Source organism: Triturus cristatus, chromosome 7 (genome assembly GCF_964204655.1).
Source record: "Triturus cristatus chromosome 7, aTriCri1.1, whole genome shotgun sequence".
In the NCBI taxonomy this organism is placed as follows: domain Eukaryota; kingdom Metazoa; phylum Chordata; class Amphibia; order Caudata; family Salamandridae; genus Triturus; species Triturus cristatus.
Genome location: NC_140590.1, coordinates 1558533341 through 1558559811, shown reverse-complemented (window position 1 = coordinate 1558559811; position 26471 = coordinate 1558533341). Strand labels below are relative to the sequence as shown.

At 44.4% G+C, this 26471-nt stretch overlaps 1 protein-coding gene across 3 annotated transcripts in view; it reads left to right on the top strand.

The window, feature by feature from the left end:
- The window catches only part of SLC12A5 (solute carrier family 12 member 5), a 1098594-nt gene that overhangs the window by 1024794 nt on the left and 47329 nt on the right, over positions 1 to 26471 (top strand). For all 3 annotated transcript variants that reach the window (XM_085619360.1, XM_085619359.1, XM_085619361.1), the window contains exons 18-20: positions 10279 to 10474; positions 13557 to 13726; positions 23370 to 23501. In XM_085619360.1, the coding sequence (XP_085475486.1) occupies positions 10279 to 10474; positions 13557 to 13726; positions 23370 to 23501 (498 nt within the window). The remainder of the gene's footprint in view (positions 1 to 10278; positions 10475 to 13556; positions 13727 to 23369; positions 23502 to 26471) is intronic.

Here is a 26471-nt window from a genome sequence, read left to right as displayed (position 1 = left end):
TCTGAGATCCTGTGTGAAAGGCTATTCATCTAACAGGGATATTTAATCTAATAGGACTAAAGAATGATAGTGATGAGCAATGGCACACTCTGCAAGGTGACTCCTGTTAGTCATTAACAACGGGCATCATATACAACCTGGCAATGATTTTATTGACCTCGGAAAAATGAAAGGCAGATTGGATCTGCTGGGATCCAAATAAATGATATTGTAGTCATGTAGATATGTCTGCAGTGGATGCATAATTCCACTAAGCTTTATTCAAAATGTTAATTGTTACTCTGTGTATCAACAGAGAGCGAAAAAAGCACCCGGCAGGGTTAAATGATCCTGACTATCTGCAGCAACGAAAGATTTTTTTTAAAGAGTTTGTTAAATATTTGTGAGTTCTATCTCAATTTGAAGTGGCTATAGTCTCCATTCAAGCTGTCAAATCTAAACATTTCATGATGGAAAAGTAAACAACAGGTATCTTCCAGGTCCCTTCTACCTGATTTATTAGCTTTTAGCTTGCTTAAATACACATGACCCCATTTGGGAAAGCTACAGCAAAGTAATGATGTAGTTGTATTGAATTCACGTAATCCTAGTAAACCACAGTTGGATCTAACAGAGGTCCTACAAAAGATCTCCAGGCATGTAATTTTTGCAGAACCCAAAATTAAGTGGGGTGCAATCCAACTCCTTCCACTCATAGACCAGTGTGCTAAAATATAATCAACCTCCAAAATATATCTTTGAATAATCCCTTCCCAAGAAATATATCTGTAGTTCATACTACCCAGCCATAACCTAAAACTCAAAGAAGTTTGAAAGTCATTAAAAATATCTAAAAATAAGCCATCCTTTCCCTTATGGAATGGCTCTTCAGTTTTAAGACGGTCTTGCTACCACAGATATCTGTTTATTTACCATACCACTAGAATTTCCTTCTATACGTCCAAAGACAAGCAGTGTTTTTTCATCTAGTCTTACACGTCGTTACTGCAGATGTCATTAGAGTACCAAATGCAAAGGTTTAAGAGTGATAACCTCCAAAGTAGTTAAAAAGCCCGATGTTCAAATTAGAGAAACTGTGGGGCATATTATCAAGAAACGGCGTTAAAATTATCGCCGCTTTAGCGGCAGAAAACTGCCGCTGAAGCGGCGATAATGGGCTTGCTAATATGCGTTATAGAATTCCCATAGAAGCCCATGTTCTGGTGTCAACATGGGCTTCTATTGGAATTCTCTGCGGCATATTATCAAGCCCATTATCGCCGCTTCAGCAGCAGTTTTCTGCTGCTAAAGCGGCGATAATTTTAACGCCGTACTTGATAATATGCCCCGATGTCTTCATCTGGGGTGGAGCTCAAATACTTTCAGCAATCGATGTTCTCGACCAGAATGAGTTGTTTAGGATTTTGTGTGAGGAAGCCCTAGACAGCTCCATATCAATGTTAGAAAGATAGTTGCCTGTCACTCACAAATCCTATTTGTCTCAATCAGAAATTCAAAATAAACTCCCTCTTGAGGTCATTTGACCACTGAATGGATTAAGAATATTGGACATTGTTGTGTTGTCTCCAGAACATAAGGCATGTATCACCTTTGTTAACCTAGATACTTCATTGGACCAATTCCTCAACAATGTATTTGTTTTAGACTTACAGACTTGTTGCACCTCTTGGAGGAGAGTCTTACTTCAAGTGCCCAAAGCTAAATTGGAAACCCTTATGTATTTAGGTATTTCTCCAGAATATCTGAGTACAAAAGAGTGGTATTTTGGAAATTAGCTTAAATCCCATCGCATTCAAAAGATTGTAGTAAATATATTGAAACATTCTTCACTTATGCAACTTGCTTTCTTCAGCACCACCTACGTGCAGTAGGAACTGGGAGTGAGGGGGGAATTGCTTTGCATGAGCTGTGAATGCCATCAAATAACAGGTTTCAAGAATTATGGGGCATATTATCAAGCTTCACGCTAACCCTGTTAGAGACAAAAAAAGCAGCGCTAACCACGGTTAACGCTGCTTTTTTACTTCTGCTAATTTTCAGACTTAGCCATGTAATCCAATGGGAGGTGGATTACATGGCTAAATCCACCATGGGCTATCAACAAGGATATCCCTATCCTTGTAGTTTTATCGCTGCATTACCAGCGATAACCTCCCAAAATGCCGCTATCGCTGGATTTTTTATCGCCTAGGCAGTTAGCGTTGTTAATAATGTGATACCCAGACGATGTTATCCAGCGATAGCGGGCGTTAAAAATTTAGCGCTAAGCGCCCCTAGCGTTAATTTTCCCTGTTCCTTGTTAATATGGCCCCAATTTCTTTATATAACTTCTTGGAGCGGTCTGAAGTTACATTATTGGTTGTCAGTATAGCCCCGAAAGACCGAGCAAAATCTAAACACATGATCTATATCCCAGCCGTTATTAAGCGGATAGTGGCACAGCATTGGAAATCATTTAAGGAAAATAATGACTTGAGCCCCTGACGCAAACTACAGCCGACAAGTTAGTATTGGAAGGCGTATGCCAGGTGACTCCTAAAATCACTCTGGATATTAGAATCTTTTCTCAGCTCACAATAAGTCTCTACCAGGAGGAGCTTCAATGCGTGCATCAAGGGAATAAATGCTGATATTCTAAGCGATCAAGTGGAGACTATGGTAGAAGGGGGTGGATTCGGCTTGAGTTATTTTTCTCTTTAGTCGGCTAGATGGCTCAGTGTCTTGAAAGCTCACGGATGAAACAGGTGGTGATCTGCAGATCACAGGTTTAAATGTTGTCAAGTCTGAATCTGTCTTCCTAGCTACCACAAGGCGGGAACTCGAGTACCATGAACTGTGTAATAGTAACACCTGTAAATTACAGTGCCTCCAAGCAGTAGAAGGATGGTTTTAAAATTTAAGTACAATAAATAAGTAAAGTATTAGTGTTTCTACCTTGTCCTGTCCCCACTTTTCTCTTTCATACCTTTCTCATTCAACTCTGAGGAGAAATGTTGGACAGGGGATGTGCTTGTCACTCAAACGACCGCCTTTCGATTATGCAACATGAGAAATGTTATACAAATCTGTCCTAGAAAAATAGAAAAAGAAAGCCAATTAGGGGAAGAATGGTTAAAATTCTAGCAGCAGCAAGGTTGAGAATGTGTGTGCGAACATGAGATGTGAACATGGCACGTGCAGTAAATGGGAGCCGACAGCAGTAGCCTTCCACGTGACTGGTTTTCACGCGAGGTTTGAGCAGGAGAAATGGATGCGCTGTGACAGAGCTTAAAAATAAAAAAAACAGGAATGGAGTTACAGCGCGGGGAGGAAGATGAGGCAACAGAAATAAGGAAAGCTCTGGGAAAAAGAGTGAAAGACTTAAGATTTGGGAGGAAACAAGAGAAATAGAAAGAGACAATGATAATGAGACGGGTCAACAGAGTTAAATGGATGGATGGAAAACAGAAGGTGTGGTCGGAAAGACGAGCGTAAAAATCCGTATTTGTAAAGCGCAAACTACTCACCCTTATGGGTCTCAAGGCACTGGGGACCGTCATGGAAATTAAGTGAGCTAATGCCCAGAGTCACATGGTACTGAGCTGCCCCCGGAGCCTAGGCTCGAACCGTGAACCCTGTGCTCCGAAGTCAGCTGCCCTGGCCGCTGCACCACACCTCTCCACGAAAGACAACAGAAGGGTAGAAAAAGACAGAGGAAGTGAGATGAGCGAGAAGAGGAGGGAATCTGCTGCAAAATGATGAAGAGAAGGGCAGCAAGAGAGACATGAGATAGACTGATTCAAGACAAGAGGGGAAGAAAGAGTGAATGAGAGAGAGAGAGAGGACTAGAACAAAGGAAGAAAAGAGCGTACGTAAAAATGCGAAGGCGAGACACTCAGACAAACGATATGAAATTGTAATTGCATTTATATGGAGCGCTTACTACCCCTCACGAGGTGTCGAAGTGCTTTTTCGGCGAGTAGCACGCTACTCTGGAACCCATAGAGGATTAGTGGTGAATTTGTATAGTGAAACTAATTTGAGTGAAACGCAATCAGAGAGCGAAAGATCGAGACTTGGGAGAAAGGTGGAGAAAGAGTGTGCGAGAAAGATACGAAAAGGGGAGAAATAGAGGCAAAGAGGAAGAGAAATTCCTGAGCGAGAAAATCGCGTGAAAGGGAGATGGGAAATATAGGCAGAAAATGCAGAGAGAAAGCTAAAATGTTTTTGCGCAGTGGTGCCCCATGGCTCATTACCCTAACAGGATTTAAGGCTTGTAACACAGAGCGTGCGTCTGTTTTTCCTTGATATATGGTAATTCAGCGGTGTACACAAATCTTTCAGCGCTTCTCATGTCGCCTCTTAGTCTTCAGTGTTGTCATAAGACTTTCGAGGCCCCCGGGCAGGACAGGTTTTAGATGCCCATGTTCGGAACAGCTTCCAATTTTATTGTGCATTTCCTGCTAATTCGAGCCCCCATCATGCCACACTATACAGAATCATACGCTAAACTTTCAAAAATGTTGGGGCATATTTACAAGCCCCGCTCGCCACCACAACATCCCTGTTCCACCACTGCTCGATTTTTAAGGCACGCTGGGGTATATTATCAAGGAGGGCGTTAAAAATTTTCGTCGGTTTAGGTTTATACTGGCTATTTGAGGCCGCTCCCTTGTTAAAGGCCCGAGCCGAAGAGGGCCTCTAATAGCCGGTATAGCCCGCTATGGCAGGCTATAAGTCTATATTTCTTTTCAGATTTTCTGAGCTGGTGCCTGAAATAAACAATCTGTATCTGAAAGGAGCCATTTATAGCAGTTTGTTCATTTTTTGGTGTGGCTGTAGTTGATCCCACTAACCCAAGAATCTCTCTGCATGTTCCCACATGGGCTATAGCTATTTTTGAGATTCACTTCCACTAAACTGCATATAACATGTTTTGTAACACATTACTGGCTGTATTTTGGTACATTTAATTTCACACTACATGTACAGCAATGCTGATCAATATGAGGATTTAAGCTTTTTGAAGGAAAGGCAATGACATGACCAAGGTTTATAAGGAATAAAATACCCTCTGCTGTTTGTTAAAAACTATTTCAAGTCACTTAGGGATTCTATTTCTATAAAAAGAGAACTCAACCTTTGATGTTGCTCCTCAATATGATCATGGAACTGGACTTGCACAATCCCAATAATGTAGAGCAGAGGGTAGCTCATCCAAATATCTGAGTAAAACCCACTTTATAAGGTCCTATTTCTGTTTTGTGTGTCTCTCTTTCTCTGCCTAACTTACATCAAGCTTTATATCTATTGCTACGCCTACCACTTCCTCAATTGCACGTCTACCACCTGCACCCACTGTCTCTGCACACAGTGTTCTCAACAGACCAAATTCTACCCCTCCCCATAACCTGCCCTGCCATGTTAGTTCAATCTATCTTCACTGTCCCCTGTCATTACAGTAATGCACTGTAACTGCAAAACCATGGGTATGTAGTTTCTGAAGCTATGCAATCGCATGTAATTTGCACTAGATAGGTACCTTGCCTTGTGCTAATCCCGTTTCATTATCTGTAGTTAGATATGTCTGTTTCTATCGTGTTTGCTTGCAAAGTTTTGTCTCTGCCCCTTGTCTTAAAGTGAGCTGTGTCTCTGTGTACAGTTGTCCACATTGCTCTTTATCACTGCTTATGGTCTCAGAAAGCATTTGTGCTACTCGCCGAAAAAGCGCTTCCACACCTCATCAGGTGTAGCAAGCACTATATAAATGCAAACCTTTTTTCCCTCTTCTATCCCTCCGCTACCCTTCTCTAGCCAAATAACTGGATAACATATCCACCACTCAAATTACTTTCATATGTCACCATACTAATTCAACACTAATTCTTTATGGGTTCCGAAGTAGCGTGCTACTCGCCAAAAAGCGCTTCAACACCCAATCAGAGGTATCAAGAGCTATATAAATGCAAACCTTTTTCCCTCTTCTATCCCTCCGCTATCCTTCTCAATCCAAATAATTGACTAATATCCACCACTCAAATTACTTTCATATTTCACTATATTTATTTTAAATCTTAATCCTTTATATGTTCCGAAGTACCATGCTACTCGCCGAAAAAGCACTTCGAAGCCTCATCAGGGGTAGTAAACGCTATATAAATGCAATTACATTACAATACAATACTTTGCAAGACATTGTGGTGGCGTAGGGACAGCAATCAGGGAGGCGACTTAGACAGGTCTGGTTGCGGGAGGGTTGGGACTGTGGGTTGAATTCCTGAGTGCAGGCAAGTGGTGCTTATGTATTTCCTGCACCGCTGGAGTAGATTAATCATTTTATAGCAAGTCACAGTGGGAATGCCGATTCTGGGTATGCCTCCTCTTCAAGGCATAGTTTTTAGAGCAAATGGGGCAACCCAGTAACCCAGGAACCATGGCTGGACAGTAATTATGTAAAAGGTATTTCCCACGGGGGAAGTGTGGCCCTTGACTTCCACGGCAAGAGAGGCAGAATCGAGGTAAAGAAACCCCTCAAAGAAGTAGGTTTGCAATTATGCATTTAGTGCATTTATTTTCGTATATATCCTCATGAATATATACATTGATGCATAACAATTATTATGTAGTACTCATATCTTAAAGATAAGGTGCTCCTAGAAAGTGACAGCATGAGAGTGATTATTGGTGAAAGAAGTGCATACGTGCTATGTACAGAGAGATGTATACATGTGGCTGATCGGGATAGTGGAGTGTATGGAATCAATGTTCTGCAAGATAAGCAACCTGTACTGAGTCGAAATGCAAGACAGGTGTAAAACGTGGATGACTTAGTCATCCGAAAATACGTGTTTTACACCTGTCTTGCATCTCGACTCAGTACAGGTTGCTTATCGGAGGACACCGCACATATTCAAAGAAGGGGCTAATTTTTCTTTTTTTTTTTTCTTTTTAATTAGCACCCGATTTGAAGTTACTTTATCTGCTACAACTTGAAATTCGACTGGGCTGTGTTACCCATCTCATAACCTATCAGTGCTTTCCATACATTTTATGTCCTGATGAGGACCCTAACCATTTAAATTCAGGAGGTTTGAAAACGTCAAGGAAACAGCATATGTGGATTGTGTCTTTTAATTTGATGGTGGATATCAATACTTTCTTGCCGAACATTGATTCCATAGACTCCACTATCCCTATCAGCCGCATGCATCTATCTCTGAACATAGCACGTATGCACTTCTTTCACCAATAATCACTCTCACTGCGCCATCACTTTCTAGGAGCACCTCATCTTTAAGATAAGAGTATTGCATAATAATTATGTATCAATGTATATATTCATGACTGAGGTTATAAGAAAATAAATGCACTAAACGCATAATTGCAAACCTACTCCTTTGAGGTGTTTCTTTACCTCAATTCTGCCTCTATTGCCATGGAAGTCAAGGGCCACACTTCCCCCGTGGGAACCACCTTTGACATAATTCCTCTTCAAGGCAGGTGGGCAGGTGATTATGGGACTTAGAGTCCCTCTGTACAGAAACGCGGTCCTTATGTGCTTTTCAATAATTCATAATAGGGCATAAGCTGATTGGCAGGTGGGCAGACTCAGCCATATTTTTCATTCCTCACATGAACATGGGCTTATTTACAAGTCGTTTCGACTCCAGTGTCACAGAGGCAGACATTCTGACCAGACCACTTGCTCCAAACTCCAAAAGACACAGATCTCCAGGCTCCATTCTTACTTTTGAGACCCATATATTGTGAGTAGGTGAGTGAACGCCTTGGATGTGGAATAGGTAAAAACTCTCCACTATGCATTTCTGCTTTAATTTAATACAGTCTCAATTGACAAGAAGAAAGAATGAGTCACTGGGACGGATGGCGATTGTTTCAGTTCATGTCTATAGAACCTGATTCACCCCCGCAAAGCGGTTTCTCATAGGTACAGTTGGATAAAACCAAAGGTTCTATTTCTTCTGCAGCTGACTCCAACGTAGTATCATGTTGGCCTGGTAGTTGACAGGCTGGGATTGTACCAAAAGAGTTGAACATCTATGGTCCAATTAACATCCAACACCCCAGAGAGACTTGCACTTTCCAGTCATATAGAAGTATGATTTGTCTTTAAGACATTAGACAAGATCATGGTGCCCCTTTCTCTATCTCTGAGGTTTTAGTATTCCTGCTAAGACAATCTACCCAGATCTCACAGCACCCCACTTTCCATTTGATTCGATATCATAGCATATGCCTGGACTAAGCCTGGTTAGAAGTAGTGTTGGTATGTAGTTTTTACACGGTTCTCAATAAACAGTTCATGATTCGAACATCTTTCCCCTCTGAAGGGTTCCACTTGGTGCTGAAAATCTTCAAGACCAACACTTCAAGGTTTTGGAGATTCTAGGCCTGATGTTTGCCAATCTTTAGAGCTTTTTGGTCATTATCACGTCTCCTAGATGATTCAGGAGTTGAGAAAGCTGCTTTGCAGATAATCACTCTTCCAAAGTGTTACATTTGCATCTGAATCCAGTTTCCAAACCCCTATTCGTTCATGTTTTGAAAGGTTTATGAAATGCAGATTAAGCTGTTGAGCCTTTATCTTGAAGAATGTTGGTGGTAGAGTAAGGAACATTAGGTATCTCAGACCTTCTTGGATAGATACCCACCCTTACCCAGTCATATAGTCTTTGTTACTTCTTGGGGTCTCTAGTCAGGGATGAAAGAAATCCACAGTATTTGTTGTGTGACCTACCAACCTGATAGCACCCTCAAAGAGTGGGTAGGACCAGCTTCGCAGTATTAAATAATCTGATGTTCCTGTCTATGAGGTGGCAACTCATTAGTAACTGCTGTGACATGGAAAAGTAAGACTGTATACCAGTGTGGTTCTGGAGTATCACAGAATGAATATTGATTTGTCACAACAGTATCGAGACCAGAATATCGAGGGCCAAAATGTCGACAAGTAATTATGTATATATTCCCTATATATAATTCCACATACCTTAATGATATGTGTATCCTCAAGGAACGTAGGTGTGAAGTCAATAATAGTAAATGTATACCTCCTTCTGTGTACTTAACGTCTCAAAACCTTTGTTTTTAATATAATATTTTGGTCATGATATAATGGTCACCTGATATTCCTTTCACAATATTCCAGTCTACACCCCTAAGGCCCTCATTACACATTGTGGTATTTCATCTGGAGCCATAACTCTGAGTTAAATTTTGCTTCTTGCCATTCTGAGTCTCTTCGGGCCCAGACTGATCAGGTCCACAAATTCCATACCCTATAATTCTGGGCCCAGAGACACTAGTTTTGTCTATACTATTGCAGGGGCAGTGGGTGTTGGCAGCATCATAGCTCGGCCACGCCTGATTCCCGCCGCAACATAGAGGATGGGGGCAAACAATGCTCCTCCTGTCCAGGCACAAAATTGCAGTGTCCACCTACCCTTCATGAGGCCCTGCTTCCAACTACAATCCCAGGTGACATTTTCATCTGTTCAGAGCAGGCAGAAAATGTAACTGTGTTTCCTCCCGGAATCAGAAAAAACTGTCCATACAAGGACCCAGTCGTATCGGGTCTATGGAGTTATTTCCCATCCGAGGGGAAAAGCTCATACTGACTGGAATTTGGTGTGGGGATGCCAGCAGGAATCATAGACTCCAGCACCCAGTATCCCCGCACCGAATTCCATGATATAGATAATGAGGGCCTAAGTGTGATGGAGATTAATAGTAAATAATCTAGATATTAGCCTTCCAGCCCTTATTGCTATATCATGAGCCAGTGACTTAGCAGCCTCTGACCATCCATGGTACAGGGATTGAGAGGTTACTTAAATCCCATGATGACGTCCAAATACTTGGGATGGTCATTGTAGGGGCAGTGAATGATTGATCAAGTGAGATCAAATGTTGGCTGACAAAGAATTCCAGTATGGAGTATGGATATCTGTTTGCTGTGGTTAGTAGTGAAGACGATTTTATTCTACTCTTATGCAACATCTGACTTCAGAAGAAGGAAAGCAAGGTGTACCCAAGTGTTGAAGATGCTAAGTTTGAGTTGGTGCGGTGTGTGAAAAAGAGAGCGCTTTATAAACAAACCCCTCTCCCCCACTGCCACCTGTTAGGACAGGAGAAACACACTAACACTTTCTATCTAAATTTTGCAGTGTTAAATGTTTGATTGGATGTATTTATTTGTCCATAACATACAATTTTTCATGTATTATTCTGACAATCTGTGATCTCCCTCTTGCCTCCCTCACAATCCTATCTACACAGTCTATCCGCCGGCTCATGGAAACTGAGAAGACGAAAGGATTTTGCCAGGTTGTCATCTCCTCCAATATACGAGATGGGATTTCACACCTCATCCAGTCCAGCGGGCTCGGGGGTCTACAGCACAACACAGTGCTGGTGGGATGGCCCCGGAACTGGAGGCAGAAGGAAGACCACCAAACGTGGAGGAACTTCATAGGTAAGTGCAGCCCCTGGTCTGGTGTTACACTGGCAATGACACGCGTATACAAGCATGCATACCTGGCTGAACTTAAGACATTTTTATATTAGTAAGAAAAGGTAATCTATTGTGAGACTGTTCTTTCAAGAGTGAATACCAGTGGCCTCTCTGCTTTTCTAGAATTCCACAGTAGCAGGTGTTTTTCACTTACTGAATCATGCAGATGACACATTCTTTGTGTAACTCATTAATGATAGTTTCTGTAAGTGGTAGGTTATCTGGTAAGTGTCATCTATGTTGTAGGTCATCAGTAGAATATCATTTGTATGATATGTTACCAGTTCATTGCTGTTTCCCAACAATATATGTCCTCGCCGTCAGTGGCGGCTGGTAGGGAACAGTGGTGGAGGGCAGGGTAAGGAGGGAGGGGTTACGAAATTGAAAAGAACACTTACCTGATCATCGCCGCCGCCTCTCCACCACAGGAACAGGAAGCACCCAGGCTTCCGGATGCCCCCAGCCAATCACAACGCTGCTGATAGCAGTATCGTGATTGGTCTGGGTGCCATGGTTCGGCGCTCAGAGAAAGGCTGGGGGCCTGGGCATGATCTCCACCCAGGCTGTAATGTAACCTGGGTGGAGAACATGTAAAGTGCGCATGACTGTTTGGCCGGCCGTAAACGGCCGGTCAAACAGTGTTGTGCACTTTAGGTGCAGCAATAGCCACTCCTCCTCCCTGTGGGTCAAGGTGCCCAGCCCCACCCCGCCGAAACCTGTCGGCAACGGGAGTGCAAAAAATAAAATGATAATAACTTCAGTTATTATCATTGTATTTTTTCCATTGCACTGCTTCAAAGCAGTGGGGTGACGCTCCTCCGCCTTAGCGGAGGAGCCACTGCTGCTCGCCATTGGCTCTAGCCTATAATTGCTTTGTATGCAATTTTAAGTTTTTAACGCATTGGACCAGGGGCAGTAACGTTTAATTGCACTCTTTGTCTGAAGTCATACTGCTTCTGAAATAAGCAGTGCTGACATAGAAAGATTGTTGAAATCATCTCCTTTGGGACAACAGCAAAACACGTTTAACCACTGAAAGAACTAAATGCCAGATGTATTAAACACGGGTTGCAAAAAACTGGCTTTAATTTGCGGTCGGTATTTTTGAGAGCAGTAGATAATTTTACAAAGCAAATGTACTAATGGGTTTGGTCTTAAAATTCTGATTCAGAGTGGGCCATATTCAAACCTACCTCAAGAACAATCATAAGCTAGGTCACAAAAAGCAATTCACTCTGATTGGTGGCCATCACAGTGATGGTGGCCTGCTACGATCAGCAGACCACCGTGTTTCTGATCCAACAACCCTTAATTTACTTTCACATGGGAGAAGGGATTCCAAAGTGACCACCTATCTTTTGAGAATGCATTAACCCAAATCAGTAATCTCTAACTTTTCAAAGTTTTTTGACTCTATTGCTGTTGCAAAACATTATTACATCATATACCAATATTGTATTTAAAAAGGAACTCTCACCACACTCCTTTCCAAATACTGAAATAATATAAGGTTACAATCCCGTTTTGGGAGTCAGGAAAAGTTTACCAACTCCTTATTAGGATTTTGTACATTAGAGAAAGCAACTTTGCAGTCACAAACTCCAAATCGGAGTGTTTACAATAGTAACAAGCATTGGCATAGCCAATAGGTCTCGCCTTTGGGACCTTATAAGTGTTTAGCCATGCAACAGTTGCATAACTAAATACTTATAAGGTCCCAAAAGCGAGACCTATTGGCTATGCCAAGCGGACGTGCGGCCGCGAAAGTGATCGCGATCAAACATCAAAGCGGCCGTGCGGCCGCTAAAGTGAAAATAACCTCGGTCAAGCGCAGCGCGCGTGCCCGCGCTCATGCACTGTAGGTCTAGGCTGGCCTTGTAGCACTTTTTGGAGCCCTCTCAATAAGTCTCGCCAGACCAGCGCATGCGCTGGGTCAGGCGAGACCTAAAAATGCTTTGTACATTTGACATGAAGTTGGCTTGATGTTCTCGTCCAATTCCACTATTTTGAACCTTCTCTTACAGTTATGGGACTTCCTAATAAAGAAATAGCTAATGATCCACCACCTTTGTTTGTCTAATGCATTGCTTCTGGCATTCAGTTATGAGTAAGGATCCTGAATGACCTCTGAAAACTTTACATCTGGCAACTGGGCTTAAAAGAGGAACTACATTGACTGTTTTCAATATTTGCTTCAACAAACAACAAAGTGATCGAAGGAAATGTAGAATTAATCCCAGCCACTCTAAGTCGCTCTTGAAAGCATTCCAGTCCATAGTATTTTGTTCACTATGCCACTCTAGGCAGAGACCAGCCATATGCAAATCATTCTTGGTTTTACTCCAGTAGGAAAAGTCTGTACTTAATTGCCAGTCCCTCTCCATATGAGACCACAATCAACCCCAGATCAGACCCCAGAACCACAAGGATGTGCCTGTAGCTGATGAGATTAATTCTAACATTCCTTCAATTACTTTCTTGTTTTCTCAAGTATTTGCTTGCCACAAATTCCAGGTATCGTGTGATTCCTGTTCCAATCACCCAGTATTTAATCTACTATTTATATTAAAGATCTACACTCTTAAAACCTTTCACATTATAAGGAATGTGTCACATAGGATTGAAGAAAGGGGAAGTTGAAAGTGTACCAATATTGTAGGGATAAAGAACCACATCACCACTCCATACATGAAAATGATACTGCATGACACCTATACGTTCTTTGAGCTCTTAGAGGAGTTTACGCTGCCCTAGAACCTATTCCTCTAAATGTTAACATTACTCCTTGAATAACTTACAGGGTGGGTATAACATGTGGTAGGGTATTTTCATCACATAGGAAGCTGCTTTGTGGGGCCACCTTCTACTGCCACTAATAATTTACTAAAGTGGACATATGCCTAAAGGATATGCCACTTTCAATGCCAGTGTTAGTGCCACAGACAATAAGCATGTTACCGCAGGATGCTCTCAGTGTTGTCACTCATCCCACTGCCACACACTGACCAACGACTTTATACATTTCCTTTCTGTTATGCCATAGAATTGGTGCGGGAGACGACGGCTGCTCGTCTGGCATTGATTGTCGCCAAGAATGTTGCCATGTTCCCTAGCAATTCAGAGAAGTTTTCAGAGGGCTTCATCGATGTGTGGTGGATTGTCCATGATGGTGGAATGCTCATGCTTCTTCCGTTCCTTCTGAAGCACCACAAGGTGAGGGCATGGTTGGGTAACATGGATGGCCCAATGCAGGTAAAAAGGTACATTCACACTGCTGAGAAACCGGTGCTTCAGTGTTCAATGACTTCAGGGCACTACGTCAAATTCACAACTACTCAGAATACTACTATGTATCATACCACTTCATTCAATAAGGTAAGCACAAAGTTAACTGTTATGGTCAGGACCAGTATTAGAGTATCTAGAAGAGTTAAGAGTTAGATTTATGTTTGGGAGTTGGTTGTTCTTCAGTTTAGGGCAAGGCTCAGTTTTAGGTGTACTTACCTTCTTCAAGGCATCGTTGTTCATAGACGGGGTAATTTTGATGTTGTAGCTTCATTGTAGTGGTATCTCGGGGTAGTTGTATTCTATATAGTGACAAGCATCCGGTGAGTAGGACAGGAGCATTCTGCAGACCCTGTCTAGGTGGAATGGAGGGTGACAAAAAGGAATGTAAAGTCGAAGTAATCACTAGAGTGGCACTGGTGGTCATGGAGAGCTTACCGCAGGAGTGAGGATAGGGTATATGGAGAGGGGGGAAGAACATGCCCAGCTGAACAGAAAGCAAAGAAAGGAAGAGCATTTGAAACTAGAGGGAGGAAAGCAGGGCGAGAAGTGTACCTCTGTTCAGATGTTACACTATATTAAAAGACCTTTAAAAAAATCATTGTTGAAATAAAAAGAACAGCATGGGACTGGGGAACATGTCAGCTTTATATTTATAAAGGCAGCTGGAGCCTGGAAGTAGGTCACATAAAGCCTGGGGAGAAGGCATTTGGAAAACAACAAAAAAAACATTGAAAGGACATCCTGATCTGAAGAAAATAATGTTATCGCTAACCTTGCATGAGCAGCGGAGAATGTCCTGATGATCAGAATCGAGTCAGAAGAGCGGTCATTGTCACCAACCTTGAATGAGCTCCGGAAATGTCCTGAAGATCTGGGTTACCTTAGCAGAGGGGCCATTATCACTAACCTTGAATGAGTATAAGGGAATGTCCTGGGGATCTGGGTTACCTCAGCAGAGGGTTTGTTATCAGCAACATTGAACCAGCATAAGAGAATGTCCTGGAGATATGGGTTAACCCAGCAGAGGGGTCATTCATTAACCTTGAATGAGCAGCAGGGAATGTCCTGAACTGGGCACCATAAAGGACGTTCTTTGTCACTAACCTAATGCCACCAAGAGGGGTTGCGCCCACCAACAGTGCCTTCAATAAAAAACGAATGGTATCACTTATTAGGGGTGAATTTGAAGAGATTAGCCACAAATGTGCTTCCACTGGTAACATCATGTAGTACAGAACATGCACTTCATATCCACTTTCCACTGGAAACATCATATAGTACAGAACATGCACTTCATATCCACTTTCGACTGGAAACAACATGTAGTACATAACATGCACTTCATATCCCTTTTCTACTGTAAACATCATGTAGTACAGAACATGCACTTCATATCAGCTTCAGAGCATTAGTGGAGGCCACCTATCTAGGAGGCATTCCAGAAGTTGATACCTTAAAGTTGACATTTTCACAAGTTTGTCACCACTGACTCATGTCAAAGAATTTCTTTTCTCATGTTTTTGGTCAAAAAGTGGTGTTTATTAATAGAAACAAACACCCTTATGCATCAAGCCAAAATCCAGTCGGTAAAATACCGATTCGGTAATAGCTCCCGGTATTGTGTGAAAAATACCCAATCCCAATGCATCAACCCAAAACCCGAGCAAATAACGAATCGCTAATACCCAAAATGCTAAGTTACCGAATCGCTAATACCCACAATGCTAATTTACCGAATCGCTAAATACCGAATTCGCAATTACCGAAATCACTATTAGCTCCCGGAAATTGCCAATAGCAAATAACGATTCGCACCCCAATGCAACAAAACTCGCTAATAACGAAAATCCCAAAAATCGCTATTTTGCCAGAGCTAAATAAGGGGAATCAAAACCTGGAGGTAAAGTCACAAAAAAAAAAAAAAAAAAATTAAAAAAAATTCCCCACATGTGCAAATGATTGAGGCAATCAGTAAACCCTTAAATTTGGCCCAGGAGACCCTGTTGGCTCCCACAAAATGGCTGCCCTCTACGTGCTTGCAAGGAGGATGCGGATCAATGCAGCAGGACAGCGCAGGAGAAGGGTCCAGGAGCGAGTGTTCAGACTGCGCATAACCCTGCTCGGCCAGAATGAGGACGAGGTGTACCAGAAATATCGCCTCAATCGCGCTATGATCATGCGCCTGATTGCAGACCTGGAACCATTACTGCAGCACCAGACCCACCGGACAAATGCAATCCCTGCGCACGTTCAGGTACTATGCAGCCTGCACCTACTGGCCTCAGGGAGTTTCCAGGGGGTAATTGCGGTTGCCGGAGGTGTTTCGCAAAGCGCACTGTCACGCTTCTTCCAAAAATTCCTAGATGCCATGCTGACAATGCTCCACAGACACATCAGCTTCCCCACAACCCCACAGCAGTTGGACCGCACCAAACAGGCATTCTACCAGGTGGCACAATTTCCACATGTGATTGGATGCATCGACTGCACGCATATCCCCATATGCCCTCCGTCAGCAAATGAGTACCTTTTCAGGAACCGCAAGTCATACCACTCGATCAACGTGCAGGTTGTGTGCAATGCCAACAACATCATAACGGACCTAGTGGCACAATTCCCAGGGAGCACACACGACTCATACATCTTCCGCAACAGTGGAATGCACAGGCGACTACTCAATGGCGAATTTGGAGAGGGACTCCTGTTAGGTAAGTAGAACTACGCTTCCCCACACCAACACCACACATGTATGTACATCACCAATGCTAAGTCTATGCTTCTATCTCCTAGGTGACAGCGCTTACGCCCTGCGGGAATACATACTAACCCCATACCTAAATCCAGCAACCCCGCAGGAACATCGCTACAACGCTGCACACATCAGCACGAGGAATGTGATAGAGCGGACTTTTGGGATTCTCAAGAGCCGCTTCCGTATCCTCCACAAGACTGGCGGCGCAATGCTATACCAACCAGACACATGCTGTCGAATAATTGCTGTATGTGCAATGCTGCACAACATTGCCACCAGAAGGGGGATACCCATGGAGGTGGACAGGGATGACGACCCCCAGGCTGACCAACCACCCGCCCAACGACGACCGGCACACATCCCAAACACAGCAGAGGGCCATAGGAGGCGGACAGACATAACGCAAAATCATTTTTGACCCTGGGTAAAATGAGACATTACAAGTTGGTGTTGGGTGCAACTGTTTAATGCACAGTAGCACTGAGGATTGTGCAACAGAACTAGCATTGTGAATCATGCTCCGACTGCATAAATGTAAATAAAAGGTTCCTTAAAGTCAGGCCTGTGCAAACAGAATAATTGGATGGCCATGGTTGCTCCACCATGGACCTGCAGCATGTCCAAATTTCTAGTGGCGCTTGCCACGTACACCAAGCCTCCGCTCAGGTGCATCCAAACCCTCACCACGGCCTGTCCCCGTGGAGGCACGCGAACTTCGGCGCCTCGTGCTGGTCTCTGCCAGTGACACGCTGCTGACACTGGAGGCAGCCTCACTGGTGTCATCCCCTCCCAATGCTGCAGCACTGCATGTGCTGCTCTGAAGTTGTTCCACAGCAGTGGTGATGTGTCCCAGTGACTTGGCAACATCACCGCAGAAGTGCCCAAGGTCCACCTGCAGGGAGACTGTGCGGCGTGCCAACACAGCGGTGCAGTTGCTGTGCCGTTGTATGGCCTTGGTAGCGGCGGCAGAACGCAACATTAGCTGCCGGTTACTCCTCCTCTGGGACTCATGGCCCTCCCTGATGGCACGGGTGAGCTCACGTACCTCCTCCCTCAGCTGAGCATTGCCATCAGCAACCGCAGTGGTCTGGTCCCTGACCGCCGTGCCCATGTCCCTGACCGCGGAGCCCATGTCGGTGACTGCTGCAGTCATGGCGCGCATCTCCCTCGCTAGGCGCACGATGTTGCAGCTGATGCTAGCCACATGTCTTCCCTGCAGGTTCTGTGTGCGCAGCATCCTCTCCTCAATTGCAGAGGTTGTTGGGACATCCTGGTCAGCTGAGGAGATGGAACTGCGACGGGCCCTGTGACGCCGTGCGTGTCTTGAGCCTCCATGTGGTGCAGCAGGTGGTGTGGATGTGCGCTGCGTGGGTGCCAATTGCGGGGGGGGGGGTTGCCATCTCCTGCAAGGGCGCAACTTGGTGCCTGTGCCTCTGCGGTATTGTGGCTGTACTGGCTGCAGGCTGGCTTGCTGGTGCCGTTGCTTGTTGCGCAGGTGGTGGTGCCTTGGCTTGTGGCGCAGGTGCCTTGGCTTGTGGCACTGGTGCTGGTGCCGATGATTGTGGCGCTGGTGGAGGTGGTGCTGGTGGGGTGGCAGGTGTTGGCGGTGCGTGCGCATCCTGCACAGTCTCCTGGTCTGACTCCACGGGTGTCTCAGATATGATCAGCTGGTCGCTGTCGTCAGAGTCCCCAGGTGATGCATCTGTGTGTGAAACAGTGCATGATTAGTGGGATGATTACACCTACATAGTGTTGTACCCATCAATGTCCCTCTGTGGTCCAACAAATGAACAGTCTACAGCCATGTACAAAATAAGTGTTGTGTGAGGATTTACGCCTGTACCTGCACTCTGGGCTGACTAGACTACAACTCCCAAGATGCAGTAGTGTCATGTGTGGAACTGTCTGTGCCAGAGCTGCAGACACAGTGAGATTGGGCTGGGGGCATGGGTATGGATTTACGCTATGCTGGGTGTGGCACAGGCATGCATCTTACCTTGGGCACTTGTGGCTGCGCCGGACGTATCCATCTGGATCACCCCCACGACGGCTTCCCGCTCTATCGTCCCTTCCACGAGGTCCTCCAGGGCTGTGTTGGATGGTGCAGTGCTTGTTCCGCCTCCAGTCCTTCTTGCCTCCCGGAGCCTCTCAGCAATCCTCTCTTTTGCGCGCTTCCGGAGGTCATACCACCGTTTTTTCAGGTCGTCGATGCTGCGGCTAGTGACGCCAACCGCATTGACCCTCTCACGGATGCGCTGCCAGATGCGCCGCTTCTCGGTCTCAGGCACCTTGAGGGACAGCTTGCCAAAGAGGCGGTCGTGTTTGCTGGACACTCCCTCGATGAGGTACTCCAGCTCCCTGTCTGAAAACTTCTTCTTGCGCTTGCGTGCAGATTCAGCGCTGGATGGCACTTCCTGCGACATGATGGATGTGTGCTGTGACTGGCAGAATCTGTGTGGCCTCACTCTGCACAGCCTGTCCTTCTTTCCAGCTCCTATCTGCTCCTCTGTCGAGGCTATGTGGGTGGGGCAGCAGTATTTCCTGGTTGGTGATGTCATCAGCCTGTTCCCGGAGCGACGCGGCAATTTGCGATTTCGCTATTACCGAATCGGTAATTGCTAATTCGGTATTACCGAACTCGCTATTAGCCAAATCGGTATTACCGAACTCGCTATTTGCTAGTGGGGCCGTTTGCGTGCCCCGCTATTAAGGAATCTGTAAATTTAGCGATTTTTAAGGAATCGCTAAATTTAACCGAATCTGTTGATGCATGCCAATTACCGATTCCTTAATGGCGATTCCTTATTTTTCGCTATTAAGGAATCGGTATTAGTTTGGTTGATGCATATGCCCCAAAGTGATTAATCTGTTAATTACAAAGCCATCCAGCAAGGAGTTTCCTTAAAATTCCAGCAAGTGCCTCAGATGGGGTCGTGAGTATCAGAGAGTGGCCTTCACAAGTAATAAATGTTTCAGTCAAGCAAACTAACTCACAATCTTCTTGTCTCGAGAGCCCAAACACAGAGCATCTCAATGTCAGGCACAGGCATTTTTCTGAGCATTGTTAGCATGAGCAAGAAATCATGGCAGTTGCTGGTTCCATTTACACTAAGACTGCCACAAACATTTAATTTTGTTTTACTCTCATGTGTGCAGAATATACTTGATAGATGAACTGTTCAGCATGGAGTCCCAGACTCTGGGTGGAGAAGCAACTCTACTTTTTAGTAGTATGGAGTCTTTAAGATGTGGCCCGCTACCTTATCAATAGAAGGTTCCATTTCATGGTTGATGAGGAGGCATACCACCACTCTAGCACATGCAATATCTTGTAAGACAAAAATACAGCATCCACTACATCAACCTAACCCTGCATTGCAAGGTAACTAAAGATAAGCAGAAGTGGAGTTACGAATGATAAATATGTACACAGAAGTTTGAAATTGATCCTGTGGTCTGCTGAAATCCCCTAGTATCCTCAGACTAGGAGTGATATGGTCATTGTTGCTCAAGCCCACCCAAGCTCTGTTTGCAAGCGTCTTGATTTCCTACTGGTGTTGACATTGATTCTTGGGAAGGTCTGTGCAAACAGTAATGCAGCTTTGATAGAACCAGATGCTGATCAATTCTATTGGTCTTCTGAGTGCAACAAGAGAACACTTCGCAGAGAGCCAAGATCTGGAAGGAGACCACCCTGACTGTAGTGTTTAACTGTGGCGAAAAGTGTGGTCAAAGTCAAATAGGATTGCCAGGTTCCTCACTTCCTCAACATGTGTCAATTTCTCACATAGAAAATGATGTCACATGAGTAGGAATGTCTTTTTGTTTGGCTTACAATGATGGCCTCTGTTTTAGATCCAATCAGGCACAGGGATATGTATTTTATGCAATTTGAAGTGGGCTATCAGCATTCTAATATGTTTTCTATGTTGCCACGAGGTCCAGAGAAGTTCCTCAGGCAGGAAAAGATCAGGGAAGTTCCTGGGATGTTTTCCTACTGAAGATGGTAGAGAATGAGTACCCTGATCTGGTCTGGGGTATTGACAGTAAAACATATTGGTAGCAGCGCTGAACCATGAGGTACCCTATATTGCACAGTTTTGGTCGACAAGACAGTGTAACCCACACATATTTGCTGGGTGCCACTGAAAGGAGTGGGCTTTATTCTAAAGTCATGTCAGAAACCTAACCACAGATGTGCAGATGTCTTGACGGAATTTCACAATCCACTGTGTAATTCTTCTGAGAGGTCCTAGAGGATCAAACAAGAGCAATCCTTTGTCAAATACTGACATCTGGCCCATGTTATTTTCACCTTTCTTGCCAATTTAAACATAGACTGCTGGTTGTAGACCCTTTCTGTGATTCCCTTTGCTTTTGGAGCTTTGCTTGACTTTGCTTTCTAGAATTGTGCTGGTATATAGTAGATTAAAAATGTGCCTGTAATTTGAAAGCGTCTTGCTGTTGACTGTTGCTTCCATCAGGAGTGTACAAGGCCTGTTTGATATGTTCTGATATGAAACCGTCTCGAGGTCTTTTGCAGGGCGGGTGCATTGTTTTTGCTTGTTGCTGTGAAGGGGTTACGTCTGGAGCTGTAGGGTAGCTCAGTTGATCTCCAGGGAGAGGACAGATTGGTGGGTATGACAAGGATTTTGAACCTCTGATGGCTGTGGTCTGGATATCGGTTATTTTGGCTTCAATGAGGTGGGGTTCCCACACAGTGCACAGAGGTAGCAGGCATTGCAGTATTATGGGATTGCTAATGCAATGCTTTGAGTCTTTGCTGTGGGTGTTATCAGAATACATAGTTTAACATGTCTATGATATGTATCATGTACACTCTTTGCTATGTGTATACATAGCGGAGTCCATGCAGCTCTTGTGCTCTTTGCTACAGGTGTTAGCAGAATGCACAGCGTAGCTCATGCGGTTCATAGATATTCGGTGGAGGATTTAGGAAAATGCCTAGTGCAACTTTTGAATCTCTCACACCCTCTCCTATTCACCTAAGCTTCTGCCAAGAAGATTTCTAAACAAACTTAAGAGTCTTAGATTGGGTTCCATGTTTATTACATGAATTAGAGTCTGTCTCTATGACAGGGAGCAGTGTTTAGGTAAGTGCAGTTTATGCTGTGAATGATGAGGTAACAATTCCTCTGCTGTAAGGAATAGTCTCTAGTTCTGTGCTTTTCAATGCATTGATAAGTAACATGAATGATAACCTGGCAGGTAAGATTTGACAATCTGCAGATGATTTGAATATTTGCTTGAAGTAGTGGAAGAATGTTAGGTAGACTTGTGCAATCAGATTCAGTGCACCCCAGTGTGACGTTATGCAGGTAGGAAAACAAATTCTTTAGGAGCCGTAGAGGTTGTCAGTCAGTGTAGCCAAACAAGTCACAGCCAGTAGTGAGATACAGAGGTGTTGTATCAGATACCTGTAAAGTGGTCAAACAATGTTTCAGGGCCTTGAAGAGGGTAAGGCACAGGCTTGGCTGCACAGGGAGATTTTTAACTACAACAAAAGCAAAGGTTTATTAGGGTGTCACCTGCTCTAGGGCAGCTGGTGGACAGTAGGCCTGGGTGTGAAATTCCACTCTGCTCGCTGAGTTTTTCCCACTCCGCTCTCCATGTAGCTTGCGGAGTTACACCCGGAGTGCAGTTTTTTCCTCGCTTGTGCTCGCCAATGTTAAGTTCGCATGCGCGAGGGAGTAAAATCTTACTCTAGACCACTACGGATGGCCGTGACCGCTTGCATTGAGAAACCTTCCGTTTGCATTGAGGAAGCTGCCACTTGAGTAGAACATCTACTTGAACGACAGAAAGAAGCGCCCTTTTGCACTGCGCATAGTGCCATTTGCGCTAATTTTCTAGGGCGGGTCAAACACATATCGCTAAAAATCTGCGTGAATGGCATGACCTAACCCACTCCGCCGCTTGCGGAACTCCACGCAACAGAGTTTTTTTGGTTACTTCGTGGACTGCCGCGTAGCGGAACTCCGCCCATGCCTACTGGTCAGAATAGATGAACACAGAATACAGGGAGTCTAGAACTTGATGACCAAACCAGTGATTGAACTCACATCCTAGGGCGGCTGGCTGAAGAACTGAAGTATTATATCCTGGGGGATAGGTGGGACAGGGCATGTAATATCAACATTAATGTATTTCAGGGTGATAAAGGATTATGTATCCTCCACCCAACTCCCTGTCCTTCATCCTCTTCCCATTGTCACCCTGCTCCCTATTCCCATCCCACTCCCAAGTTGCATGCCCTTGCTTTATTCATTGTTCACAATCTATTCCACCCTGTACTCACTACCAACTATTGTTCTTCGATCTCCATCCTTCAACCACTGCCTATCCTCCATACATCAGCTAGCCTCCATCCCACACCCCATCCTCTGCTCTTCTTCCACTGACTGCTCATCTTCCATCCACTGCTCATTCTCCATCCTCCAAGCCACTTTCTTTCCTCTATCCATTCTCCATATTTCTCATCCCTCTCACTGCTTGTTTCCAATCACCTCCTCCACCCCATTCCCCACTCTCCATCTCACTCCCTAGCCCCACTCCACTCCCCATCCGACGTCCAAGCACCATCCTTCAATCACTGCACATTCTCCCACCCACAACTTAATTCCCATTCTCCCTGCCGGTGTCCAACCTCCACCCGGCTCAATATTCTCTTCGCATCCTCTACCCCATACTTCAAATGCCTGTCTTAAATGCTTGTCGCCATCTTCCTTTCCTCCCTCCATCTTGATGCTCCTGTCCCTCTTACTCTCTAACTCTGGCATTGCCTTTGTCCTGCAGGTCTGGAGGAAATGCAAGATGCGCATCTTCACCGTAGCCCAGATGGACGACAACAGCATCCAGATGAAGAAGGACCTGACGACATTCTTGTACCACTTGAGGATCAATGCCGAGGTGGAGGTGGTGGAGATGGTAAGAGTACTTGGGCATGCTGATGTCAAAGAGATGATGCTCCCAGGTCTTTCATTCCTACACATCACCCTCCCAAGTCTCTGTTTAGTTACTTTATTTAGAGAGAGCAAACACATTGACAGTGGAACCCTACAAGAAACTAGCCCCTAACCTGCTATCCCCTATTTGCTATGCGTGGTGGGAAATACCCAAATGGTGTGTGCACACAACTAACGCACCCACTGTCACGATGCGGTCGACTTCTGAACTTAACAATGTCTAACACAACAAGAACAAACGGTGCACCACTTTATGAACATAAGATTTAAGAGATCAGTGTCCAAGGTTGTTTCTTCAAATAATCCTTCATCTTGCTTCCTTCCGTGGTGTCGTCGGGTGAGCTCCCGACGACACCACGGAAGGAGGCGAGACAATGCTGCAGTTCTCTACACTTATTATAGTGTGGAACTTGTGATCGCTCCTGTTCTGGTCCGCTCCATATGTGCATGGCAGATTGAATCCTTTATCTGGACTTATTTGGGCTCTGATTGTGGTTTATTACTGTTTCATCCACACTAAGTGAGTATTATATAAGAGTCTAATGAATTCCTCCTCATGCTAATGGATCCCCATTGACTATTCTCTGATATTATTGAGCCGTGCCATTCCTTTTCTCCACCCAGAAGTAGTGGATACGGAGTTTTCGTTTTACAACCGCTGATTTATCATGAATATCCTGACGTAAATTTAGGAGTACACAGCACACGCCCTGAAGAAGTCCATCTCTTTGGACGAAACGCGTTGGCTGTTTGACTCAACTTGATGTGCTAACAATTAATTGAATAAAGGAATATTTAAAGAAACAACCTTGGACACTGATCTCCTAAATCTTATGTTCATAAAAGTGGTGCACCATTTGTTCTTGTTGTGTTAGATACTTTATTTAGAGAGTTCATGACCATATAGCAAATGAAACTTTGCAACTTTCAATAAGTTGAAACATTCTCATATTCGGTAACTTAGGTCCGTGATGGAGATCACATGATAAAAGCCTGTATCGTGTCCTTATATGGCTAAAACAGAGTTGGAATATCTGGTGGATAAAGATGCTCGGTCCCTATTTCCAGAGGGAAGGTCCGATTGTGGTTTGATAATAAAATGTAATCTGCGCACATATATAGGTAATATTATCTGTAAAGCGTGAACCAAGGTGGAGCGTAAGTGAGAGCTAAAAAGCAGGCATGAGCCCTAGAATACAATCCAATTGTTTGCAAGAAATAAAGTCTAACTAGGTTTGTAATTTGCACCCATGGATTTTAGCGCATTCTCTGATTTTCCATTAGTGGTAGACCTGGGAATGCATCAAAATGCTACGCCTCCCCAGGTGTGGCGTAATGAGGAGAAATCTTTATTTCTCCTTATTTTTAGTTGAGCCTGGACGGTGCATGGGCTGCTGCGAGGCATGCAGTAGTGGAGTATGGCTTTGAAGCCCCGCCCATTCTCTGCCCATATTTTTAATTGGCTTGTGTCATTGTCCTTCGTAAACACTGGCTTCCAAGTCATTGTTAGGCTTGTTAGTAGCTCCTTGGTACCACCTTGTCTGCATTTGTTACCTCCCATAATGACTGGACATATACTGGTGTTGTTACATGGTCTGCTTTATAAGTCGTGAGCACTATTTTATTTAATGCTCTTCCCCTATGCCACCCACTACCTTGCAGCATGCAGCCCGCTTTTATTTTAATTTTTACTAATGGCGGTCCGCTTTATCTATAGCGTGCACGTTTTTTATTTATTTATTCAAGGTGCACACTCCGCATTTGGCGCCTGCGCTTATTTATTTATTTAGTTTACTAGCGCCCATGCGGCGCTTTCACATTCTTAGAGGTCGCACCCCTTTCTTTACACAAACTGCGTCTAAAAAAAAGGTACGCGGACCACATTAAAATGAAAGCGCAGCATGGGTGCTATTATCCCAAAAAATACATCTGTTTGTCAAATTCACAAACAGATGCTTTTTTTTTGTCAAAGTCCCCCATGCCGCGGTTTCACTTTAATGTCAGACACGCCCCTTTCTTTATACACGGCTTGTCTAAAGAAAGGGGCGCGGCCTTCCTGAATGTGAAGGCATGTGTCGCATGGGCGCGTGTAAAAAAAAGAAAATTGCAATGAAATAGGTCTCGCATTTGCAAGAGTTTAAGCTATTGCATTGCCAACAGCTTAAACTAAATGCGAGACCTATTGCATTGCAAATGCTTGTTAACACATTCTATGTGTGCTGCATTCTGCAGTACACATAGAAAGAGGAAATGCCTCTGAGGATTGTTTTTGTGCAGGAAGGTGTCCTTTCCGGCACAAAAACAATCCTGCCTCCAACGCAGGCCCTCTTGCACCACGGTGCAAGGGTGCCTGCGTTGGTGCTAGGCAGCTAAAAGTGTGCCAGCGCTAGGAAAGGACTGGAATGGGCCATATAATGTTAAACACAATGCATTACTACCATTTCATGCAGTGCAGCAAGGTGGCTTGCTGTGTTGCGTGAAAAAAATCTATATATGGATCTGAATGTATAGATGGAAAAGACTTTAGATTTCACACCAAAACTGCACTGCACCCGGCGGCGGCTCGAGCTACGCTCAAGGGGTCCATCCTTTCCTCAGGAGCGCTCACGTGCCATGCGCATTTAGCTCGTGACGGTCTCACGTGGCTCATGGATGATCCGCTGCCCTTGGCTGTTTTGTACGGCGTCACAAGCTGGCATTAATATGCCCGACTACTGAGAGAGAAGCTGTTCAAAGACCGTGAATCGTGTCTGCCTGGGGTCTGGTAGCTAATGAGGATACGGACTCGCTTTGGTGGTCTTATAAATCCAGTACTCAAACAGTGTTTCACTGTGTCTACATCATGCTCTTTTTGCTGTGCACTCTTCATTAAATTGCATGTCACTTTCAAGTTGGTAGCATGGCGCCAGGTGGCGTTTAAGGGTGGGGGTCT